We start from the raw sequence: 21,463 nt of genomic DNA on the forward strand, positions 1-21,463 counted from the left end.
TACTTGACAACTGAAATATTGTTTTAAATTAATATGACCCATCTCGCATCGAATTAAGATATCAATCACAAACTAATTAACTGTATTAGAATACGTGTAAATTAACGTATGTCAATCACCCATCCGAATATAATGTGTTTTTGCCGCTAAAACGTCTGTTATCCAAAGATAAAGGCAATTTTTATTTCATTCAGATATGATAATTAATCATATCTGTTTAAATTGCTTTTCCGAGAAACTGCAGGGGTTTAAAACAATATGGTAATATTACATTTCGACATATAGATTTGGCATTGATTATTTTGTTACCAATTAGTATATCAAGTTTAATTGCATTAATTGATTGTAGCAAACCAACCATGACCATTGGATACGATAATTATTTATGATGATTTTATTACCGGCAAAACTATACTAATATATAAATCTAAAGAATTCGTTTGATTGAGCGCGCTAATCTCAGGAAATACTGGGGAGAATTGAAAAATTATTTTAATGTTAAATAGCCCATTTATCGAGGAAGGCTATACAAAACACTCTATGCGATAGGAGTGGAGTATTAATTAAAATGTTGCAAAAACGTGGAAATTTATTCCTTTTGAGAGCATCCATTGCGTGAGCAGTGTAAATAATTAAAGTTACGTAACATATATGTTCCCCTTATAAAGTTCTAACAAATATATTGTAAAAAAAGGATCGCATGTTTGTGCCCTTCGATGCAATAGACTCAAAAAATACCCAACGAATTTTGATGAAATTGTATGTAGATAGTTTGAGTTCCTGGGAAAGACATAGGCTAATTTCTACCCCACGAACGTGTTACGAGACTTTTATCCCGGAAAATCATTTGTACGCGGGCGGAGCCGCAAGCAAAAGCTAGTATAATAAATACAATGTTATCCTTTTTATAACATAGACTTAAAAACGAGTATGTGCGTCACTTCTTTACCGAGAATCGCTTATAAGGTTATAATAAATCAATCTCACCTGTGAGAAGGATCTCAAGTAGCCCCCCACCTTGTATTTACCCCCTTATTCATAAACGTTATTTATCTAAGGAAGGAACACTGCTGTGATAATAAGTCTGTTTCTCAGCTGTGTTTATCTGACAGCTTGCTGTTTGATCAGCTTTGTTTATCTGGCAGCCAACTAGATTCAAGTTGTATCTCAATATTAGCCAATCACAACGGCCCTATGTCTACGCACTGCGAAGGCTGCCATGCCGTCAGCACTGAGAAACAGACTTGTTATCACAGCAATGATAGAACTTAGATAAATAACGTCTATGAATAACGGTGTTAATGTTACTGTTTAATAAACAAAGCTTAGGTTGTTACTTAAGTGCTTGCTCTCAACTGAGTCGGCGTTATTTGATAAACAAGATTTAGCTGTCAAAATCTATCATATGCAGATATCATTTGAGATGTTGATATATGTTTACTAAATAGAGACGTAAAATGCTGACTTTAATTGACGGCGTCTCAGCTGATATTGTAGTTCAGAGCGAAACTAAATAACATCAGCCCTGTATTATATACTGTCCCACTGCTAGGCATGGGACTCTTCTACTACTGAGAGGGATTAGGCCTTTGTCCACCACGCTGGCCTAGTTCGGATTGATAGACTTCACACTCCCTCAAAATTCCTATAAAGAAATCAGTTATGGAAGTTTCCTTACGATATTTTCCTTCACCGTTAAAGCAAACGATAATTCACAAAGAATATACACATAATTTTTAGAAAAGTCAGAAGTGTGTCCTTGGGATTTAAACCTGCGGACATTCATCTCGACAGTCCGTTTCACCCAACTAGGCTAGGAGCGAAACTAAGTCGCATTATTAATACGGCCTATAAACACTTAATACGAAAAGAATCTTGTATTATGAACATGGCAGAGTTACCGCATGATGGTTAGAGAAGTGGGGTTCCAGTAATAATAGAGATGATTAGATATCCCAGCAAAACAACACAACTATGCCGGCCTGTTTGAAACTGGATATACATAGGCTGATCCTAGAACGCGACACTTCGTTATCCTCTTAGCATGGGTCAATTTACACCGTGTACGGTGGTCGCTATCTTAGCGGATACAAATTTCCTAACATTTAGTCAGTGTTAAAGAACTGAATATATTTAATATTCCTAATATTATTTATTCCTTCTTAACCGAAGTTCGGCCACGGCGGACAATCTCAACAGAGATCAGCCAAGTGCGCAGGAGATATTATAGTGCACAAGTGTATACAATACACAGATGCACTCTCTTTTCCTTCACTGTCATAGTCCAGTGAGACGGCAATCCGACTTGATCGGAGAGAAATGCAGGATCAACGGCTTTACGTGCTTTCCGAGACAATGGAGTATCACGCCGCCAACTTCCTGACTTCGAGCTACGACTGAGTAATTCTTAAGATAGAAAAACCCAGTCACAATTATTTTGTCCCGACCCAGGATTCGAACCCAGGATCTCACAGTAGTCGTACCGTATTCAATTACAGCTATGCCACCGAGGCAGTCAATAATAATCCTAATATAGCATCAGCCAATAAAGACGTACATCACAATTTCATTCTCTTACGGAATAAATTATAAAGCCCTATAAAAGGTAACCGAGTATTACACAATTTTTGAAGTACTGGTTTACCGAATTAACGCCGTCTACAATCTGTCCATAATGATTTATGTTGACACTTGTTTTCGCTGATCGTATCGATATCAGAAGCTGTGTCTGTGGGTGGACGGGTCCAGTGACAAGGCTGTTCGGACGCTTTCTTGTTATGTAATGAAAAAAGTTATTTTATAAATGTACTGGGAGGGTAAAGATCCGTCGTTTATTGTCTAAGATTTTTATTTATTATATTTATGTTACCCGCGTGAAACGTTTGGGATAAAAAGTAGCCTTTAGAACTCTGGAGTAATGTAGTTTCCTGTGAGTGAAATTACAAAATCGGTTTATTAGTTCCTAAGATTCAAACAAACTCTTCAGCTGAATATATTAAGAAAGAAAGATAGAAAAAAATATCTTTATCTGGCCATTGTCTCTGGACCAGATAACTGAAAGTAATATGTATGCATAGCAGTATAGGGATAGATTATAATTAGTAATATATTTGTATAGATATGAGTCCTCATTAAGTACATTCACAAAGTGTATAGACAATGGGTCAAAAACGTATTGCATATGTTTCGGGTAATATAAAAATTAACACTAAATAATTTCTCAATAAAAAGCGAAATTTAAAACACCCATACCAATAAACGTCTAGTATACATTCAAAACATGAATATTTTTAAGATTCAAAGTATGAATATTTTTAATATTCCAAATATGAATATTTTTAATATTCCAAATATGAATATTTTTAATATTTCAAATTCAAAAACACATCGCTATTTACCAGAAGGATTCCAATATCTTTTCAAGTTTATAAGATGTTACTTATTCCTTTAACTATGAAACCGAATATCCATATCCCGTAGAAAGTAAGGATTTCTGGGAACACGTACCGCGGTGGGTCCGTCTGCACAAATATTGACGTTCGCCGCTCAAACCACGTAATGTGTAGTAAATACAAACGTACACAACCATTCTTGTATGGGATTTGTATGAGTGAAAGTTACACCCATAATCTCGAACGGTAGCCGGTTAGTTCACGTTATTGGTGTTCTGTTTGATTTTGATATTGCATTTTGTTAGATTTAGGTAAAGTAAGTAGGTAGATTCTAGTTTGTAGAAGCGAAATATACACGATACTTTTAGATTTGCTTGTTGAAAAATTTTAAATTGAAAATCTATACATATAAAGTCCCCTTTTCTGTCTGTATGTATATTATCGATTTTCTCAAAATGTACTGAATGGATTTTTATGAAATTTGGTATAGAGATAGTACACCCTGGGAAGGTTATATAGTGGGATATTATCCCGTAAACTCTTGCAGGCGGACAAAGCCATGAGCAAAAGCTAGTTATTAAATAATAAGTGTGACAAAGATATTTTATAGCACCAGATAACTTAATAAAAGCCTCAAAATCAAATATAAAATGAATATCTCAACAATCTCCAACACCTTTAACAGGAAAAAAAATCAAATATTTTGGGTCCCTGATTATCTGAAACCCGATATTCAATCATATAGACTAATAAAATGTTTCATAGCCCAAGTTATAAAAACAGACTACCTGCGGGTCGTTTGTTTGCGACCGTAGCAAATTATATGGCGTTACTGTGGATATTGTGTGGAAAAAATGAGTCAGTGCAAATTGTCGACCTCCAACGTTGCCCCGGTCCTACACAATTTTAATTCAGTTCCGCAGTTCAGTTTGACAGACCTTTCCAATAATTAATTCAAATATCAATCTCTAATCCGATTTCGAGAACGAAGCAATCAAAGTAATATGTAAGTCGAAACAAACTTTGCCCTGATTGGTCTACTTTTGAGATAGATTGAAAAAAGTGATAGGGATCGTTTTGTAAAAATGACGGTAAAATGTATAATTTCTTTATACTGAGATACGTGTTAGATATTTCTTTCTTTCATCATCTTACTGGTACGACTGCCCATAAACAGTAGAAACACCATCCAACACCAATTACAAAGTATTATTTGGTATCCCACTACGCTCGCCAACCTGAGATGTTAAGTCTCATTATGTCGAGTAGTTACACTGGCTCCAATGTTCTTCAAACCGGAATATAACAGTGACTACACACTACTTGGGAGCAGAAATATACCTAGACGGAGTCTCACATATGAGAGACCTACCACCAGTAAACACACGTGTAGTTCACGTCCAATATTGAAGAGCACTTAGGTCTATTTTCGTGCTAAATACCTAGGGTTTAAACATTATTGTATAAAATTATTCAACAATGTTGAGTATCCAGTTTATAACAAGATTTGTGCTGTTATTGTGTACCGTATTGTCTTAGTTTAATGTGCTGAATTATGCATACTTTGCTTAATATATCTGTAAAATTGCAATTGTGTCCTGTGTTAGTGCGAGATGGAATTGATGGAGAAATAAATGAGTATTTCTGAATATAAATGTATGTAACGAAATAGTTTTTACGAGATATTGTTACAAAATTATCTGTTTATCATAATACTTTAAAAACAACAAAAAAAGTTGGGAAAGAAAAATCATTCAAGTATTTCTTAAAATCTATTTCGTTAGTACCATTTATTTTGTGAAATGCTTATGCATTTGACAGTAGAGACTCGATAGGAATATGAGCCTGATTGTAAAGTTAACCAACGTAAAAATGCAGTCACCATCCAGATATTATTATTAATTAATTATATAGAGGTGAAGAGTGCAGTGCTATCTCATGCAGGAACTTCTAAATTCTTGGTGACATTAAACTACTGTTGATAGACGTGACCATCAACTTGCTCAAAAATTATCTATAAAATTAAAACTGAAGAGTGTTTATTTGAACGCGCTAATTTCAGGAATTACTACAACTATTTTGAATTTTTTCACCAATAAACTACATTACTCGCTGGCTAATTTTTATTCCGACAATATATCCCAGATTTTTTTTTACACAAGCAATACCGCATGCAAATCCTAGTGGCATAAAATCAATTAGTACATTAAGACAAACTCGCCAACACATTTAAAACAATCACGCACACACCGGGTTAACGAGTGGACAAAAAAACATCGCATCCGAGAGCCGATATCAACTTTCTCAGAAGACGAAAAACATGTAATTTAATTTCACACTTTTAATTTAAAAACAAAACCCGCTGTTTTTTACCCGCCGTGATTGATGAGCCTCGCGAGTTTACCTACAAACCAATTACCGGATTTATCGGTGACAAAAACACACCATCCCGTAGGAAAAACTTGTTTCCGAGCAAGGGTTTCGTGCGGGTTCTGTATATGGTTTAATTTAATCAAAATATTCTAAGCATAGCAAATTATAGATCTGTTAGGCATCGATTCAAGTTGATTATGACAATCACAAACATTCGAAATTCAAATTAATCTCGAAATTGACCAATCAGAAAAATGTGTGACAGACAAAGCGTAGTAAAATATAGATATGTTAAAGGCATCGACTTAAGGTTATAGCTTAAGGTCCATTTTTCATACATTTTGTTTCACCTTTAATCTGGGTAACTAAACAAGTATTGACAAGTAAAGAATTTAAATTCACGTCTAGTTAGTGATTAGTTCTCGCAGTTGAAAGAAAAACGTAAAAATAATTAATATGCATGGATATTTCGGCCTTTAAAATTTCGCCGTATTAAATTTCCATAGAGAACTTCTCAGATGTGCAGGTTTCCTCACGATGTTTTCCTTCACCGTTAAAGCGAACGATAAATTCACAAAGAATACACACATGATTTTAGAAAAGTCAGAGAGAGGTGTGTGCCCTTGGGATTTGAACCCTGGGGACATTTGTCTTGGCAGTCCGTTCCACACCCAACTAGGCTATCGCCGCTTGTATAAAGTTTGATAGATCATTTATTTTGATTGGTTCATTCTCAGGATCATTGAGAAAATAGCGGTTATCGTTTATTCATTTCAGCTGAATAATTGCAGACTTATAAACATAAGAAGCAGAATACTATTGTCTTTAAAATTAAGCTTAGAATAACAAAACAATTGAATATCTATTGTTTCAGATACAAGGGACGGCTGTACGACGGTCTATGTGCCTACGTAAATTACTAAAGGCAAAGAAACTATTTTATAACTTACGTTCATTCAAAAAGGGTTGATATTTGAATTTATTGAAATTAGTACTCCCGCAGAACCCTAAAGCTCCTTTGATAACGAAACTGCCCAGTGTGCAAGTCACAAGCGATCGCGTGTTCGAAATAAAATTAACTTGAGTCTAACATGTAAATAAATTATGTCAAATGAATATTTCAAAAAATAAGGTCCTGCTAGGTAGAAGAGTACGTACGCCATATTGAACGTAAAATCCAGTCCCGCACTCAGGCTAAAGTAAAAATTTCTTCGAATCCAGTTCCTAACAATTCAAATCAGTGTCTTTAAGTAGGTCTATTCTAATACATTTAAGTATCGGGTGTGATAAATCCATGTAAAAGATTATTTAATTTAACCTTTATCGTTTTCAAATGATAAATGAAACCACCTTGACCTATTCCACGAAATTTCTAAAAAAAATACTTACCAATGTTTTCATATATCCCGTCTCACAGAACAAAAGTCAAAAAATTGCTACGCCTTTCTCTTATTTACAGATTAGTCAGATATTACAAGTATAATTATTATATTCGTTACCAATCTGCTTTCTTACAACAAATATCCCTCGTGTTTGCTGAATGGTGACTATCAAGTCTGAAACACTTGCAATAACCTCTTAACTAATCCTTGATAGTTGCCTATTCAATAATGAACCACAAAAGTTTTAAATGATATTAAATTGAACAATGTTTACGAGCAATCATTTTCGAATTTCGTAAATTATCCTTTTTCCTCACTTATTATCAGTGCGAAAACGTGTCGATTTATAAATAAATCATTCAAATACGGCCTTAGGAATTTTATTCATACTTCAAAGCTTATAACTTCCACCACACGCAGCTCAAAGTGTAAAAAGCTCGTTAATCTAACGATGAGAGTCTAATTGTGTAGGGATATCAAGTTCCAATTAGACGTCGGATATAATGACACAAAATATAAACCTGTTCTGAGCGAAAGGGATGAGGGAGACATGAAATGTCATCGGAGAAACATAGTTTGAGAATCATCGATATATATGTATTCATTATGTTCGACTCAACTGTACTGCAATCCGTACACCTGATTTTAGTATAGTTTCGACATTGATAGTGTGTCGTTATGTACGGTGTGACGCTCTTAATATAACAACTCAGAACTAAATATAAGAACCATTGGATAATTCTAGATTAGGTAGTGTATACTGTATACATATAAAAATGTAACAGGCCGGTGTCAGTCCATTATAGATATTGAAGACAAATTAATGTAAGGGGTGTTTATTGCAAAGGAAGCCAAAACGATTTTTTTATAAAGTTTTTCCGGTATAAAAAATAGCCTAGAGGAATAATGTAGTTTCCTAAAAATAAAAATAAAATCGGTTTAGTAGTTCCTAAGATTACCGCGTTCAAATAAACAAAATCTTGGGCTTTATAATACTGCTAAGTATATTGCACCTCTTAAAAAATGGTTTTGTTACAAACTTCAAGTTAGTACTTTGAATTCCCTAAAAAGCGTATGGTCTGAATTCCAATGCAGTTCCTACTCAAACGCATTGGTCACCATGATGTCAGGGAATGTTATGCAAATTATCAGTAACTTCAAACAGCCACCAACGAATACTAAGCCATCATAGAGGACTATGAGCCCAATCCTCTCAGCAGTAGCATTATGCCCAGCACTGGCGTAGTACATGCTAAGCTATAGTGTCGCAGGGTCCATATAACCAGCCTTCTACCGTCTTACCTTTTGTAATATATGAAAGCAAAATAATAAAATAAAATATATTATAAATGCGAAAGTTTATGAGGATGGATGTATATATGTATGTTTGTTCCTCTTTCATGAGAAAACTAGTAAACGAATTTTTAACTTTCGTATGGAGATAGTTGACCCTGGAAAGATTATAGGTTACTTTATATCCCGGGAAAATATATAGCGGGACTTTTATCCCGGAAAACTCCTTCACGCGGGCGAAACCGCTAGCAAAAGCTAGTAACTGATACTTAAAGTATATATTATGATTAGTATTAATACCTATATTTTGTATTGACTTTTCCGGAAATTTCACTCTTCACTGAGGCTAGTATATTAATATTACTTGTTTATCAAGTTTCATTACAATCCGAAGTCTATACATTGTCATAGAAGATTACTTACTTGGCAACATTTTCAGATGAGTTTTTTATAGCCAACATATAAGCATTCTTAAGCTAATCGAGCCACGGAGATACCCCAAGTTTACGACAAAATCGTTCCATTTACCATCGATTGGTTCTTGGAAATCCACGTGTGTTTTACGACTACTCGAGGCCTTATTACAAACAAATGATATTATAATTAATCCATTAGACTCGAATGCAGTTTTGGAAACTGTTTTAATTGATGCATGGTGATGGTATACATGTGTTATGTTAATTTAAGTTTTAGGGCAACAGTTGATGGCACGTAAAAGTTCTGAGGCATGTTATGGTAATATTTTTTATAGCAGACTTATTGATGGCACGCAAAGGTTTCTGTGACAACTGTTTTGGTTAGTACATGAAGCGTTGTAGGACTTGGCCAATGCCTAAAATTAGAAAAAATATTTCGTAATTTTATTAGCATTTAAAGTTTTAGTTTTGAGGGTATTTTCCGAGATAAATTACTGCTGGAATCTCCAGCTTATCATCAGTCGAAGGATGTCCATTGGCCTTCCAGGAGATTTCTAGATCAACCTATTGGAAACGGCCCAGCTTATGCTGTCATCAGAATGTCTAATTTACAATGTACCAAATTAAAATTAACAACTATGTAATACCTGAAATATGAAACCGCTATAGGAAGCATGTTTGGACCTCTGAAGTATCTTATATATAGTCTGATCGACGAATCAATGTGATACATATCGTACCTCCGGTGCAATAAAGTCACTTGTGCAAAAAGTTGTTTTTACAGGACACGTATTTGAAAAATTACCGTTGTTAAAAACAATTACACTTCCTAATTAAAACAAAAAAAGTATGTCATATCTTTACGTATACTTTTACTATTATAATAAAAGAAGCGAAAATATTATAAAATATTGTTATAAGAAATTAGACCGTTTTTAATAATAAAACCCTCTCAGTAGTGACGTTGTGGCACTAAACTAATGTATAAATTATAATTGTGACACAGTGATTAAAACCAACGATCATGAAATCAGCCAAAGTTTTATTAAAATTTCTTTATAAAATATAGAAAATACGCTTACAAAACTACTATCTTAGTTTAATCAGACTTTAAATTACATGAGCGCAGTAACAATATAATTCTAATTTGTACCCTGTATTTATAGCAACAGTCATTCATTAACATCTCTATCAAAATATTAAAAATAAACATTTTTATTTAATTAAATTACAGAAACTTTGTATTTAGTAAGAATAAATCAAAAATCAATTAGATACTAATTACTCGCCTAGCTAGTATAGAATTAGAAAAATTAAATTAGATCTTTGTAGAATTTTTCATAATAACGTGGAACAATATTTGTTTCGACTAGTTGCATAAGATCACGCGTCTTGCGATTTGGAATTGGGATCTTCGAAGAGTACGCCGGTTTCAAAGAAATCTTGTCTATGCTTTGGATGTTTGTTTTATTCCCGCGTAAATTCTTTCTTCTTGGTTCTATTCTAGCATTTGCCTCGTCCCACAATTCAGTCTTATAAGTTGTGCGATATTTATAATTTCTGTTATTTTTAGAGAACTTAATACTTTTTATGTCACTTACTCTAATTACATCTCCATTAATATTTTTTGTCATGTTAAAATTTAATTTAACTTCTAATGATTTGAGATCGAAGAAATCCTTATAGGTCATTTCTTTCACTACGAATGGTTTACCAGTCTTTTTTGCCCCGCGTATTAGGGATATGTATTGATCAGGAACATAGATGGGGCCTGATTTTTTGGCCTTGGTAATGGCTTTTTCAATAACTGAATGGGCTGTGTCGCCTTCGTTTTGAGTATGTCCGCGAATCAAAAAGCTATGTTGGATCGAATTTATATTTAACGTTGTAACTGCATAGTAGTACATCGCAAATACGAATCTGTTTTTATGCTGACCACAGCAATTGTCTGAGTAGAAAATCACGTCCGACCCTGGATATTTTACAGCAATGTCCTTTAAGTATACATACACGCATGATCCGATTTCAATGGCTCCTCTGTTGCCCAAGCCTTCATGCCAAAAAACACGTTGTTTCATGGTCTTTCGCATTTGACATAGTGAAATTGTAACAATTCAATCTAGACTTGTAGTAAAAGCTGACGAATTTCCTACAGGGCAAGGCATCACAGCTTGTAAGTCATAAGTGATAACAAATGATGTGTCCCCGGGCTCGTGGCATCGTTTCATATCTTTGTCTTTTCAAGTCTGCTTAAGCTTTTTTCTTCATGGTGTAGCTTATAGCTGGCCTGTAAATTATTTTTTTCTTCTGCCGGAGCATTTTCATATGCCTCACACTGGTCGCAACGATCTTTTTTTGGTTTAAAAAAACCAATATTAAAATCACAGTTAAATATTCGTGAATATGCATCGTAATTTACAAATGGCTTCTGCTGTACATTTTGAATATTTATATAGTTTCTATGCAACTCTGCAACTGATAAGCCACCATCAATAAACATTCTACTCGTACTAGCCCTGAGATAGTGGCTTTCTACTTTTGGAATTGATTCTATATGATCTTTTACAGCTTGTATTACGTCTGGATCTAATGTGCATTGGTTTCCATGTTTTCCACGTAAATCTGTTGGAATAAAACCATCGGTGCGTGCTTTGCCATCAATAACGGTTCTTATAATCCTTTGTGTTATGCTATATCTTTGTTTTCATTAAGTAAGTAAAATGCAGTATTTTCTTTCCTCTCGTATTTCCTATTATTTGTCTTTATGCGACGGTATGCACATTTCAGTGGTCTCGTACAATTATTTAAAAAATCTCGCTGTCTCTCTAAACTTCCCAACTGCCAATAAGACTGAAAAATTTCATTTCTCTTTTCTTCATTAAATTTCGATGAACATGACAGCCGACATTTTATTGAGCATACGGGACCCATTTTCTTAGCAGAATTTTCTTTTTTAGTTTTTATTGAAGTATAGCCTTGGCCAGAATTTTTTAATCGTTTCGCGATGTTCTTTTTCCAGGTTGTTGGATTACGAATTCGTTTCCTTCCTTTCGGTTTAGGTGCTAGGTTTGGTGGATGGCTGGTCTCATTTTCAACATCGTTGTTATCAGAACTACTATCATCGGACGATTGACTACTGGAACTGCTACTGGAACTACTACTGGAACTACTACTGGAGCTATCGGATGAAGACTTATTAGGACTAGGCCTAAACTCGTCACTAGAATCGGTTCCGGAAAAATTAACCATTAGCTGGTTTTCCTGTTCATGGATAACATCATTGTCACCTAAAATAGACGGCGAGTTTGGGCGTGATATAATAGTCTCATTTTGCAGTGAAGGTAGTGCTAGTGGCTCATCCAGAATAGTACTGCTGCTGGTTGCTGGTGCATGTTCCGTAATGCTTTGATGAATTATAACAGTGTAATGTTCTTCTGGTAGTGTTCTTACTGGTGCGGTCGGAATGGTATCATTTGATGCTGTTTGCTCTCTAGAATTATAACTTAAATTGCTACTTGATCGTGCAAGTAGCACAAGTTTTTTACCACGTGGCAGCATTGTTGATCTAAAACAAATATAAGTTATAGTAATTACAACTAAAATATATTAAATGAATAAATCGCATAAAGTTGTTAGAATTTACTCATAAAAAAAGGTTTTACTATAATATTTGGTTCCGTTATATTGTATGTATAAAGTCAATTCCATAATTAAACTTATTAAGCAAATAATTATAAAAATTGTTAACTGCAAAACCCAACTATTGAACTGATTGAGTTCCGAAGAAACAATGTCACAATTTGGACTTTGAAATTAAAAGTAAGTTGGAGAAACAATGTCGTTATATACATAAGAGTCGTTGTTGCTACAAGTCAAAATTATTAAACAAATTTAATTCTAAAGAAAGAATGTCACTACTGTAGTTGTGTCATTATTGCCCCAAAATCAACGAAATAAATTGTCACAATTACCTTAGTGTCGTTATAGCACCAAGAGACTCCTGCTCGTGCGGGGCGCTGCACGCAACTGACCAATGAGACATTATTTCTCCCGGTGACCCGTGCATTCGCGCCAAAACCATAAAGACACTTCTGCCCTCACACGGAAACTAAACGTACTACAAAAGTGACAATAACGCTCCAAGTGCAGAGGGACTTTAGACAACTTTTTGCGTACTCAGTTTATTTTAACATAAAATGCATAAGTGACATTATTGCACCGTGGGTGCGATATAACTATTTTACGATTTAATACCGTGGCGGAATACCAGCGCAAGCGCACCTGACCTTATCATTACCAAATAAAAAAAAAGTATTAATTTACAACATAAATGTACCTTATAAATAACAGCCCAAATACTATAATTAACCGGTTTACGATTATTGATAGACGAACTACTATACTTGCATAATGTATCCGTTCCGTTATATACGTATAGATAAAATATATTAAAACAAAGATTAATATAGATAAGATAATGAACTTTCCAAATTATATTGGAATGTAAAAATACTTTTAGTGATATGTCGATAATGTTGAAAGGTGGAAAGTTGTATCCGTTTGGCGTTTTGAACAATGTTATGTTCCTTTACATAATTATACGACATATGCTCGTATCTGTTAATAAAATATGTCTTCGATAAAACAAAAACGTAATTTTCATTGTATTTCTACCGTTTCGGAACAAGATCCCGCGATCTTACAGTGCTCAGTAGCATCCCCGACCACTAAACCTTTGGCAGTGATGATAAAATATCTTCATAAATTTGAACATATCTCATATAAAACTTTATTCCGTACTATAATTTGATTGTATCAAAGTTCAACGCAGGTTAACATATAATTTGCTCAAACTACAAACGAATATAGTTATATATCACCGAAATTACCAAAGCAAAAATAAACTCGGGTCAAACCGCCAACTCTATGTTAACAATCACATTTTTCCCCGTACAATTGCATCGCTTCGTGGCGAGTCGATCAGATTAGGACCCTAACCGGTTCCTCAAAACATCCCAACGTACAAAAAAGTTAAAAAAAACAACACTAATAACAACAAATAACGAGCCTCGAGTCGCTAGTGACGGACAGCAATCGATGGGCGTTATCGATAATCTGGAAACAAGATGGCTCCTTAATTACGTCAGTACGATGGATGTATGTGAATTTAATTGTATAGTTTTATGCATTTTTAAGATGCATTTAATAGATATACGGGGAATGCGTATGTTCTAAAGTAAATATGCCATTTATGCCAGTTAACTATCGCGTATTATTTACGAGTTTATAGTGAGCGCCAAAGCTTTTATTTTTTGGTATCCAATTATGGAGTATTTCAAGATAAATGATACATATATTAATGGTATAAAAATTACTGTTTACAATACTTTCACAAGAAAAGACCTAGTTGAGCATATATATTGCAATAACTTTGAAGGATAAGAATTTCGAACCATATAATTATATAACGCTACATAAATAGACAGCAATATCATAGCAAGGACAGATAAACAAGGTGAATGGATAGCTTCTTCGATACGGCGATAAACACATGCCACCGCCGCGTGGCCATTTCGTCAAAACAGAACGAAAACAATGTGATTTAGTTGTGGCAACTCGATTACTTTGTCAATTTGAATTTAATCAGCACGGACAGTTCTAATCTGATAGTGATAGCATGTGTCGTGGGTGTCAGAAACAAGGTTTAGTCGAACCCGGAACGGTGTTTGTGGATAACTAGATAGAGTTGAATTCTTAGACTAGTCTATGTTATCAGAATACTGTGGCCATTGTTAGACAAACGTTTTCTAAACTGATATAGACTTGGATATTTGATAGTATTTTTCCTTATTATATATGGGAATTTATGACGTTTTTAAAAACTATCTACATTAATGCATTGGTTTAATGATATCTGAGAGCAGTGTAATACAAAGTAACGTGTTTGTTCTCTTACATATTTGTAAGTTATATCGAATTATACCTTAGTTTCCATTACCTGCCACGTACGCAATTTCCCTCTTCCTTTCGATTAACTTAAAAATATAAGTGCCCCAATATTTTCTAGATTTTTATTTACTCAAAATAATTTATTATACTAAGTCATTTATCGATTATCGACACAACACTAGCAAGAGGTGGAGCGAGATGAAATTATACGAAAATATTGTAACGATAGTGACAGATGATTATAAGCTGGCGATAAAACATACATAATTCTCGGTTAATGGCCACGATCCGAGGCATTAAGAGCCCGTGATAATTCCCACCTCCGCTGGCTCGGAGGAAATCAATTTCACATCACTAGCACGCACGATTTATGAATAATCGATTGTTAATCGGATAAAGTTTAACGATAGATGCATTTCGCCAATTATGTTTCAAAGTTACTTGTAGTGAGTTGAAATTGTTGAGTTGCGTTGTCATTTCGGATAATCTTATTTGAATGTGGCTTAACTAGATTTTAATATTAGATGCTATTAGCGTCTTGTTAGACTTAAAACTTATATGGGGTCATTTTGCCTTTGCCTTACTAATTGAAATCACAATCCTTGAAAATAACATAATAAGTTACTCAACCGCAGATGTAAAATGAAGAATTGTAAATTTCGTACAAAATACTTATCAATAAAAAGTAATTTTAATTTTAGAGGCCTTAATGCCACTACTAATATTCTAAGAGAAATTGGTTGCAGCGGCAACATCGCACTTACAGTCAAACATACATTCGCTCACAGGCCATATTCGTACTAATACTGGAATTTTTTATACATAATATTTCGTTATTAATAGATGATTTTTGGCACAATGTTAGCAGAGATACATATTTTATATCCAACCGGATAGCGACCACCGTACAGAAGGTACCAAAATCCGCCATAGTGCCGATCTAAGTGTGGCGCATTCCGGGATCAGCCTGTGTATATCCGGTTCCAACAGGCCGGCATAATTGTGTCGACTGCCGAGGGGTACTCATTTCTCGTAAATCGACATTCTATTGGACCCCCACTTACCATTAGGTGCTGTGGGGTCACTTGGCCTTGCACTTATAAAAAAAAGTCTAGGTTCCAATGCAATCTCTATTTCGACTGCCAAACAGTGTGCATATACTGTTGTGTTTCGATTAGAAGGGTATTGTAGCCAGCGTAATTACTGAGGATTATGAGACTTAACATCTTATCTCAGAGTGACGAGCGCAGTGGAGTGCCACGCAGTTGGTAATTCAAAGTTCTGTATGGTGTTACTGTTTATGGTCATATCGCTTACCACCAGGCGTGGACAAGCTCGTCTCATCATTCAGTAGCAATACAAAATTAGTTTGTTTTAGAATATATTAATTTGTATTAAGCATAATCTCCTTCATGTTACATCGTTCAACCACAGCTCATCATATCATTCAGTTGCAATAACATTTTTGAATACATGATTTTGTATAATAATCTCGTTTCATGCTACACCTATAACCACAGATATTAAAATACCCTAGTCTGTAATGAAAACATGTTTGTAATTCTATAAATATAACTCAATGATGACAAGTTAGTAATAAAAATAGAGCTTAACAATCCGTAATAAATTTCTTAATCCTATAAGTTTAAATGTTTACTCACCAAAAACAGGACTTAGATCCGACTTTACCGATAGTTTACCGGGGTAAGGTTCGCCAGACTTTTCCTGGAACAAAAAAAAACAAATATTTAATTATATTTTATAATTATAAAAATACTGCACTAAATATGGACGCGCAAGTCTTTATAAAAAAAGTGAAAAAAGAGTAAAGTAATGGTATACTGGCTGAAAATGTTTTTGAAATTCAAAATATTACTCAAATTTATTTATTTTTAATTTGTTTATTAAAAAACAGGTTACAATCACGTATGCAGCATATTATGACATAAAAAATAATTCCTGAACGATAATTATAAACCAAAACATGTGTTCTAATTTAAAAATCTACTTCTTGAAAGGTCAAAAATGACCAATATATAAATAATCCCTCTAATCCTGGATAATAATTATAACCCAAAACACGTGTTCTAGATTTAAAATCTACTTTTTTTTTTAAATTACCAATATAAAAATAGTCCCTCCAAAAATCACTAACAAAGTGCCCCTACAGTGTCGGATAACAAACGAAGACGTTTCCGCTTAGATTAATCCAAACACAGTAATATCCTCTATCTGAACTATTACGGGCCCAATAGACCGTCTCAAATGTCGACACCTTAGTATTTACGTAGAGGTATTCTCTATACCGTGCGATATGGGTCGGACATGTCAAAATTAATGCGTTGTTCGTGGTTTCTACACAGATAGCGCAATGTTGCTTTTTTAGAATAAAATACGAATATAGTACATAAAGTTCTGTTAGATTTAAAAAAGTAAGGTTATATATAAGTAGTATCTTAAATTATCTGTTTTGTGCAATATCTATACATATTATAAAAACAAATTCCCCTTCTCTGTCTGTATGCATGTTATCGATTTTCTAAAAATCTACTGAAGGGATTTTTATGAGTTTTGGTGTGGAGATAGTTTAAGACCCTGGGAAGGTAATAGGTTACTTTCTATCCCGGAAAACTCCTTCACGTGGGCGAATCCGCGAGCAAAAGCCAGTCATAAATACCTCAAAAAGTTGTTAATATTTTCTTCTAAAATGATATATTTGATCATAATATATTGAATAAACAGTTTAAATATTAATTAACTTGGTTCATTTCTAGCTCTAAACATATCGAACACTTTAACTGCAAGATATATCGAACGACTATCGAAATAGACGGCCAATCCTAGTCCTTTATCAGCAAGAGGGTCGTAATTGGATGAGTCCGAATCAGTTTACCCCACTCGGACGTGTTTACCCGAAATCAGGGGTAACGGATTTCCCCAATTTACGGGTAATTTTTTACGTGACATTAACTTCGTTAAGGGCATCAGTGGGAATAAGATTCGTCTGTTTCAACACATTGACTATTAGATGTTAAATATACGTGAAGAATAACGTTTCTAATTCTTTCATTACATAAAAAATGCTATAAGTATACAGTATGACTGTTAACATTTTTTTTTGTTTACCTTACATACGTGTGTAATCATAACCGCGTTCAGTAAAAATAACAAAATACAATTTAAATTTCGAACAAGCTCGCTTCGAATTTTTCAATGCAAAATTAATGATTGAACGTTCCATCCTGTACAGGAATTCACGGTAACAGAATATGTGAATATATTCGTTTTAAAATTATATTTATAATGTAAAGTTTAAATAAAAGCTAGTTTGCAAACTGTCACGCGCAGGATTCTAGGAAACCCTGTGCTGTAACAATTTTGCAGAATTTGCAAATTTAAAATATGTGCAATATAATTTGATTAATAAGGCAAATATTTGTATTAATATTTTGCGCAAACAATCCGTATTTCCGAATGAAAATTTATTTTCATTGTTGATGCTTTTTAAAACTATATTAATTTAATACATTTAAGCTAATATTTGCTCAAATTAATTTTGTGGCGTAGAAAATGTCTAACGGATGATTTTTCAATCGTCATGTCAGATAAATTCTTCTTGTTGTCATTTTGACACATGTTCTGTAGAGAGCCTGTCAAAATGTCATAATATTCGATAAAAGTTATCAAACGGTTGAAAAATCGAGTTTGTGTCTAATAAAATAAATTATGTTAAGCTCAAAAGTTTGCTAATTCCTTTGGTTAATTTTCTTTATTAATTTATAGCTTGAATCTTTTAAATTGCTGGTAAAATCATTCCGGACCGACGAATAACATTAGGAAAAAACATTACCCAGGATTTTAAGCGAAACCACTCGTCATACACTAGGTCATGGACTAAGCTATGAGTCAATACGAAAGCAAAGAACATGTTAACGCGTAGAGAAATGTGTTCAACAAGCAATTCCCAAAGCAATAGTAATAACAGTGCTCAACAAACCAGCGGTGCGTCGGCATAGGGCTGTCGCTTACTAATAAAATTGTAAAACAATATAAGATTTAATCAATGATTTATATATACAACAAAGTAAGGAAAACATGGTGTAGTATAAGGTAGAAAATGACAAAGATTATAAATTATATGCTTGTATCGGACATCAAATTGCATTAACCATAAAAACAAATTTTTACAAGTTGTCAATTCGAAAACTAACCAAAAGATTAACCACAAACCAGCCAAAAAAATGTAAGCCCGTGAACAATGAACTAATCAATTCCCAACCACTTCCCGCCACTGTCCTGCAGGACACGAGCAGCCCTGGTATCCACTTTAAACGGTCAATGGGCCGTACAAGACCTGCCCGCGGCTAACAATTACCTACGCCCTTATTATTAAGTACTCAGGATTTGTAAACGTGCGCAGTTTCCAAAAGTAGAATTTGAAAAATAATTTTATAATTCAGCTTTATGTTTCCTGTATTTAAAAAAGGAAGATAGAAAATGATTATTTATTAAAAGAAAGCAGAAGTATTTCGCATATTACAATTTTATTTTGAAATTTTGGTGTTCAACACAAAAATTAATAAAATTTTCATTACTCACAACCCTATGCTTGCTCGATTTTTTGTACAGCCAAAGTGTTGATTAAATTCTTGTAGCGGACCTGTTTTTATATTGTGACATGTCAGCCATTTAATACATCGTCAAAACACGCTAGATTTATCGTATTGATATTTTAAAATGCGTCACTTTTTTTCTGTGGAGTTTAAAACCGGGTGTGATGCTACCATAGTGCTTAGCACCTGTTTTGCATTCATTAAGCGACGTTTTTATAACCTTACAACTGGCTACTTATAGATAAAATATTAGAAATTCTATTGGATTAACCAGTCTTTTATTTTTGAATACGGATCTCAAGTGAATTAATTGTGACATTAGTGACATAATCAAGAACAAATAAGTCATAAATCGATGGCAAAAAATCAATGAAAACTGAATAAATGCACAATGCGAGCTTAATAAATTTCAACCCAATTACGAGCGCAATAATCGATATAAATTCAAAAGAGAAACAAACGGGTCAATAAAAATACCATCACAGACAAAATGTATAAAAACAGAACGAGACTAATTCTTGTTTTTGACATTCGTCTTAACAACGTCTCCTAGATGCCAAGATAAAAGCAATTAAGGCCCTTTAAAGTTCAAGTAATTGATGGTGATCGTGTGGTAACAGCCGATGACTGGTCGGGAAAAAATAAAACTGGTTGGGTTCGAGTCCCGGTTGGTGGACAGGGTTCCGTGTTTAACAATCAAATAGGTTATTTATTTGCCACTGTAAATATACGATTTAAAGATCATAGTATTGAGTGCTGTATTTCTATTTATTATTAAACACTTAGTCGAAAGCACATCAAAATAGATTTATCGAAGCCGATCATTATTATATAAACTCACTATGTAGTGCATCTTTTAATTAAAAAAAATAAAGTCGACAAAAGCTGCCTTTGTTTCGGAATTAAAATCATTTTAAAGGCCACATTTACCTAAATATAGAACCCTCACAAATCCATTTTGAAACTACCTCCTCTTGACTAGAATTTAATAGTTAAACGCAACGCCGACAAATAGACCAAAACCATGATAAATGACTTCACCGAACCCTGACCTTCCACACATTTATCCCGTTTTTAGAGCCGAAGGAACCCTATTAACACATCCTACCTTTTATTAATTACGTTTGACATACACTCGGATATTCTTTTTGTGAAATGAAATAGGAAAAAGTATTGATTAATTAAACCACGTAATGGATATCGACTTTGACATTCTCTATTTGGATGTAAATGGTAATGTACAGAATGAAGAAAGTGGTTAATTCGCTCGAATAGATAGCCGATATTCTGCAATTAACAAGTCTTTTAAAAAGGTTTTATAATTGACGTGTAAAAAGTCTAGTAGCAAAATGGACGTTTGATGTTGATTTTAAATGTTGATTTATTCCCGTAGTTATTTATGTATGAGAAGGTTTGAATAACTTCTATTTAACATGAGTGTATATTTTAATTGGCGATATTTATTTTGATATAAATATATAAATATTGCACACGTGACATTTTAAGAAGTGTATGCAGGAACATCGTCGCATGCCCTGAAATGCAATACGCTTCGTCAAAAGAACTTCACGTTACTGTCACATATCCGTTAACAGTGGTAGAATTATGAGATTACGAACTTTCAGCTCATGCCGAGAGTGCTACTCCACTTTAAATGGATTTTCCCTCGAACTACTGGGCAAAGTATGGAATAAAAACTGCAGGGTACATTTGGATATATACGTTTGGATCGCGGCTTCGCGAAAAATACTGTTTGTTAACAATAACTTAAAATAGCCTATGTCCTTGCTTGATGACAAGATTAATACGTACGAAATTTCATGAAAATCGATTCGATATGACACTAATAATAATATTAGGGTTTTGATGCCTCCTAGCCGTATTTCGGCCACGGCGGCCAATCTCAATAGAGATCAGCCACGCAGGAGATATTTTACTTGTGTGCGCAATACACAGCACTCTCCATCCTTCACTCTCAGTATCTGGTGAGACGGCAACCCTTCATGACCAGATCCCTTCATGATCAGGCGCAGGACCAACGTCTT

At 34.1% G+C, this 21,463-nt stretch overlaps 2 protein-coding genes across 7 annotated transcripts in view; both read right to left on the reverse strand.

Annotated features, from left to right (window-relative positions):
* Window positions 1–21,463, reverse strand: part of LOC115453597 (protein pangolin, isoforms A/H/I/S) — a 160,348-nt gene that overhangs the window by 77,148 nt on the left and 61,737 nt on the right. For all 6 annotated transcript variants that reach the window (XM_037439884.1, XM_037439895.1, XM_037439881.1 and 3 more), the window contains exon 3: window positions 16,467–16,530. In XM_037439884.1, coding sequence (XP_037295781.1) covers window positions 16,467–16,530 — 64 coding nt within the window. The remainder of the gene's footprint in view (window positions 1–16,466; window positions 16,531–21,463) is intronic.
* Window positions 11,288–15,674, reverse strand: LOC119189636 (putative protein TPRXL). The gene is made up of 2 exons (XM_037439905.1): window positions 12,828–15,674; window positions 11,288–12,421 (listed from the first exon to the last, which is right to left on the reverse strand). Exons 1-2 carry the CDS (start codon window positions 12,935–12,937, stop codon window positions 11,542–11,544), a joined length of 990 nt encoding a protein of 329 aa, XP_037295802.1. The 5' UTR covers window positions 12,938–15,674; the 3' UTR covers window positions 11,288–11,541.

This window comes from Manduca sexta, chromosome 3 (assembly GCF_014839805.1).
Source record: "Manduca sexta isolate Smith_Timp_Sample1 chromosome 3, JHU_Msex_v1.0, whole genome shotgun sequence".
NCBI classification, from domain to species: Eukaryota; Metazoa; Arthropoda; class Insecta; order Lepidoptera; family Sphingidae; genus Manduca; species Manduca sexta.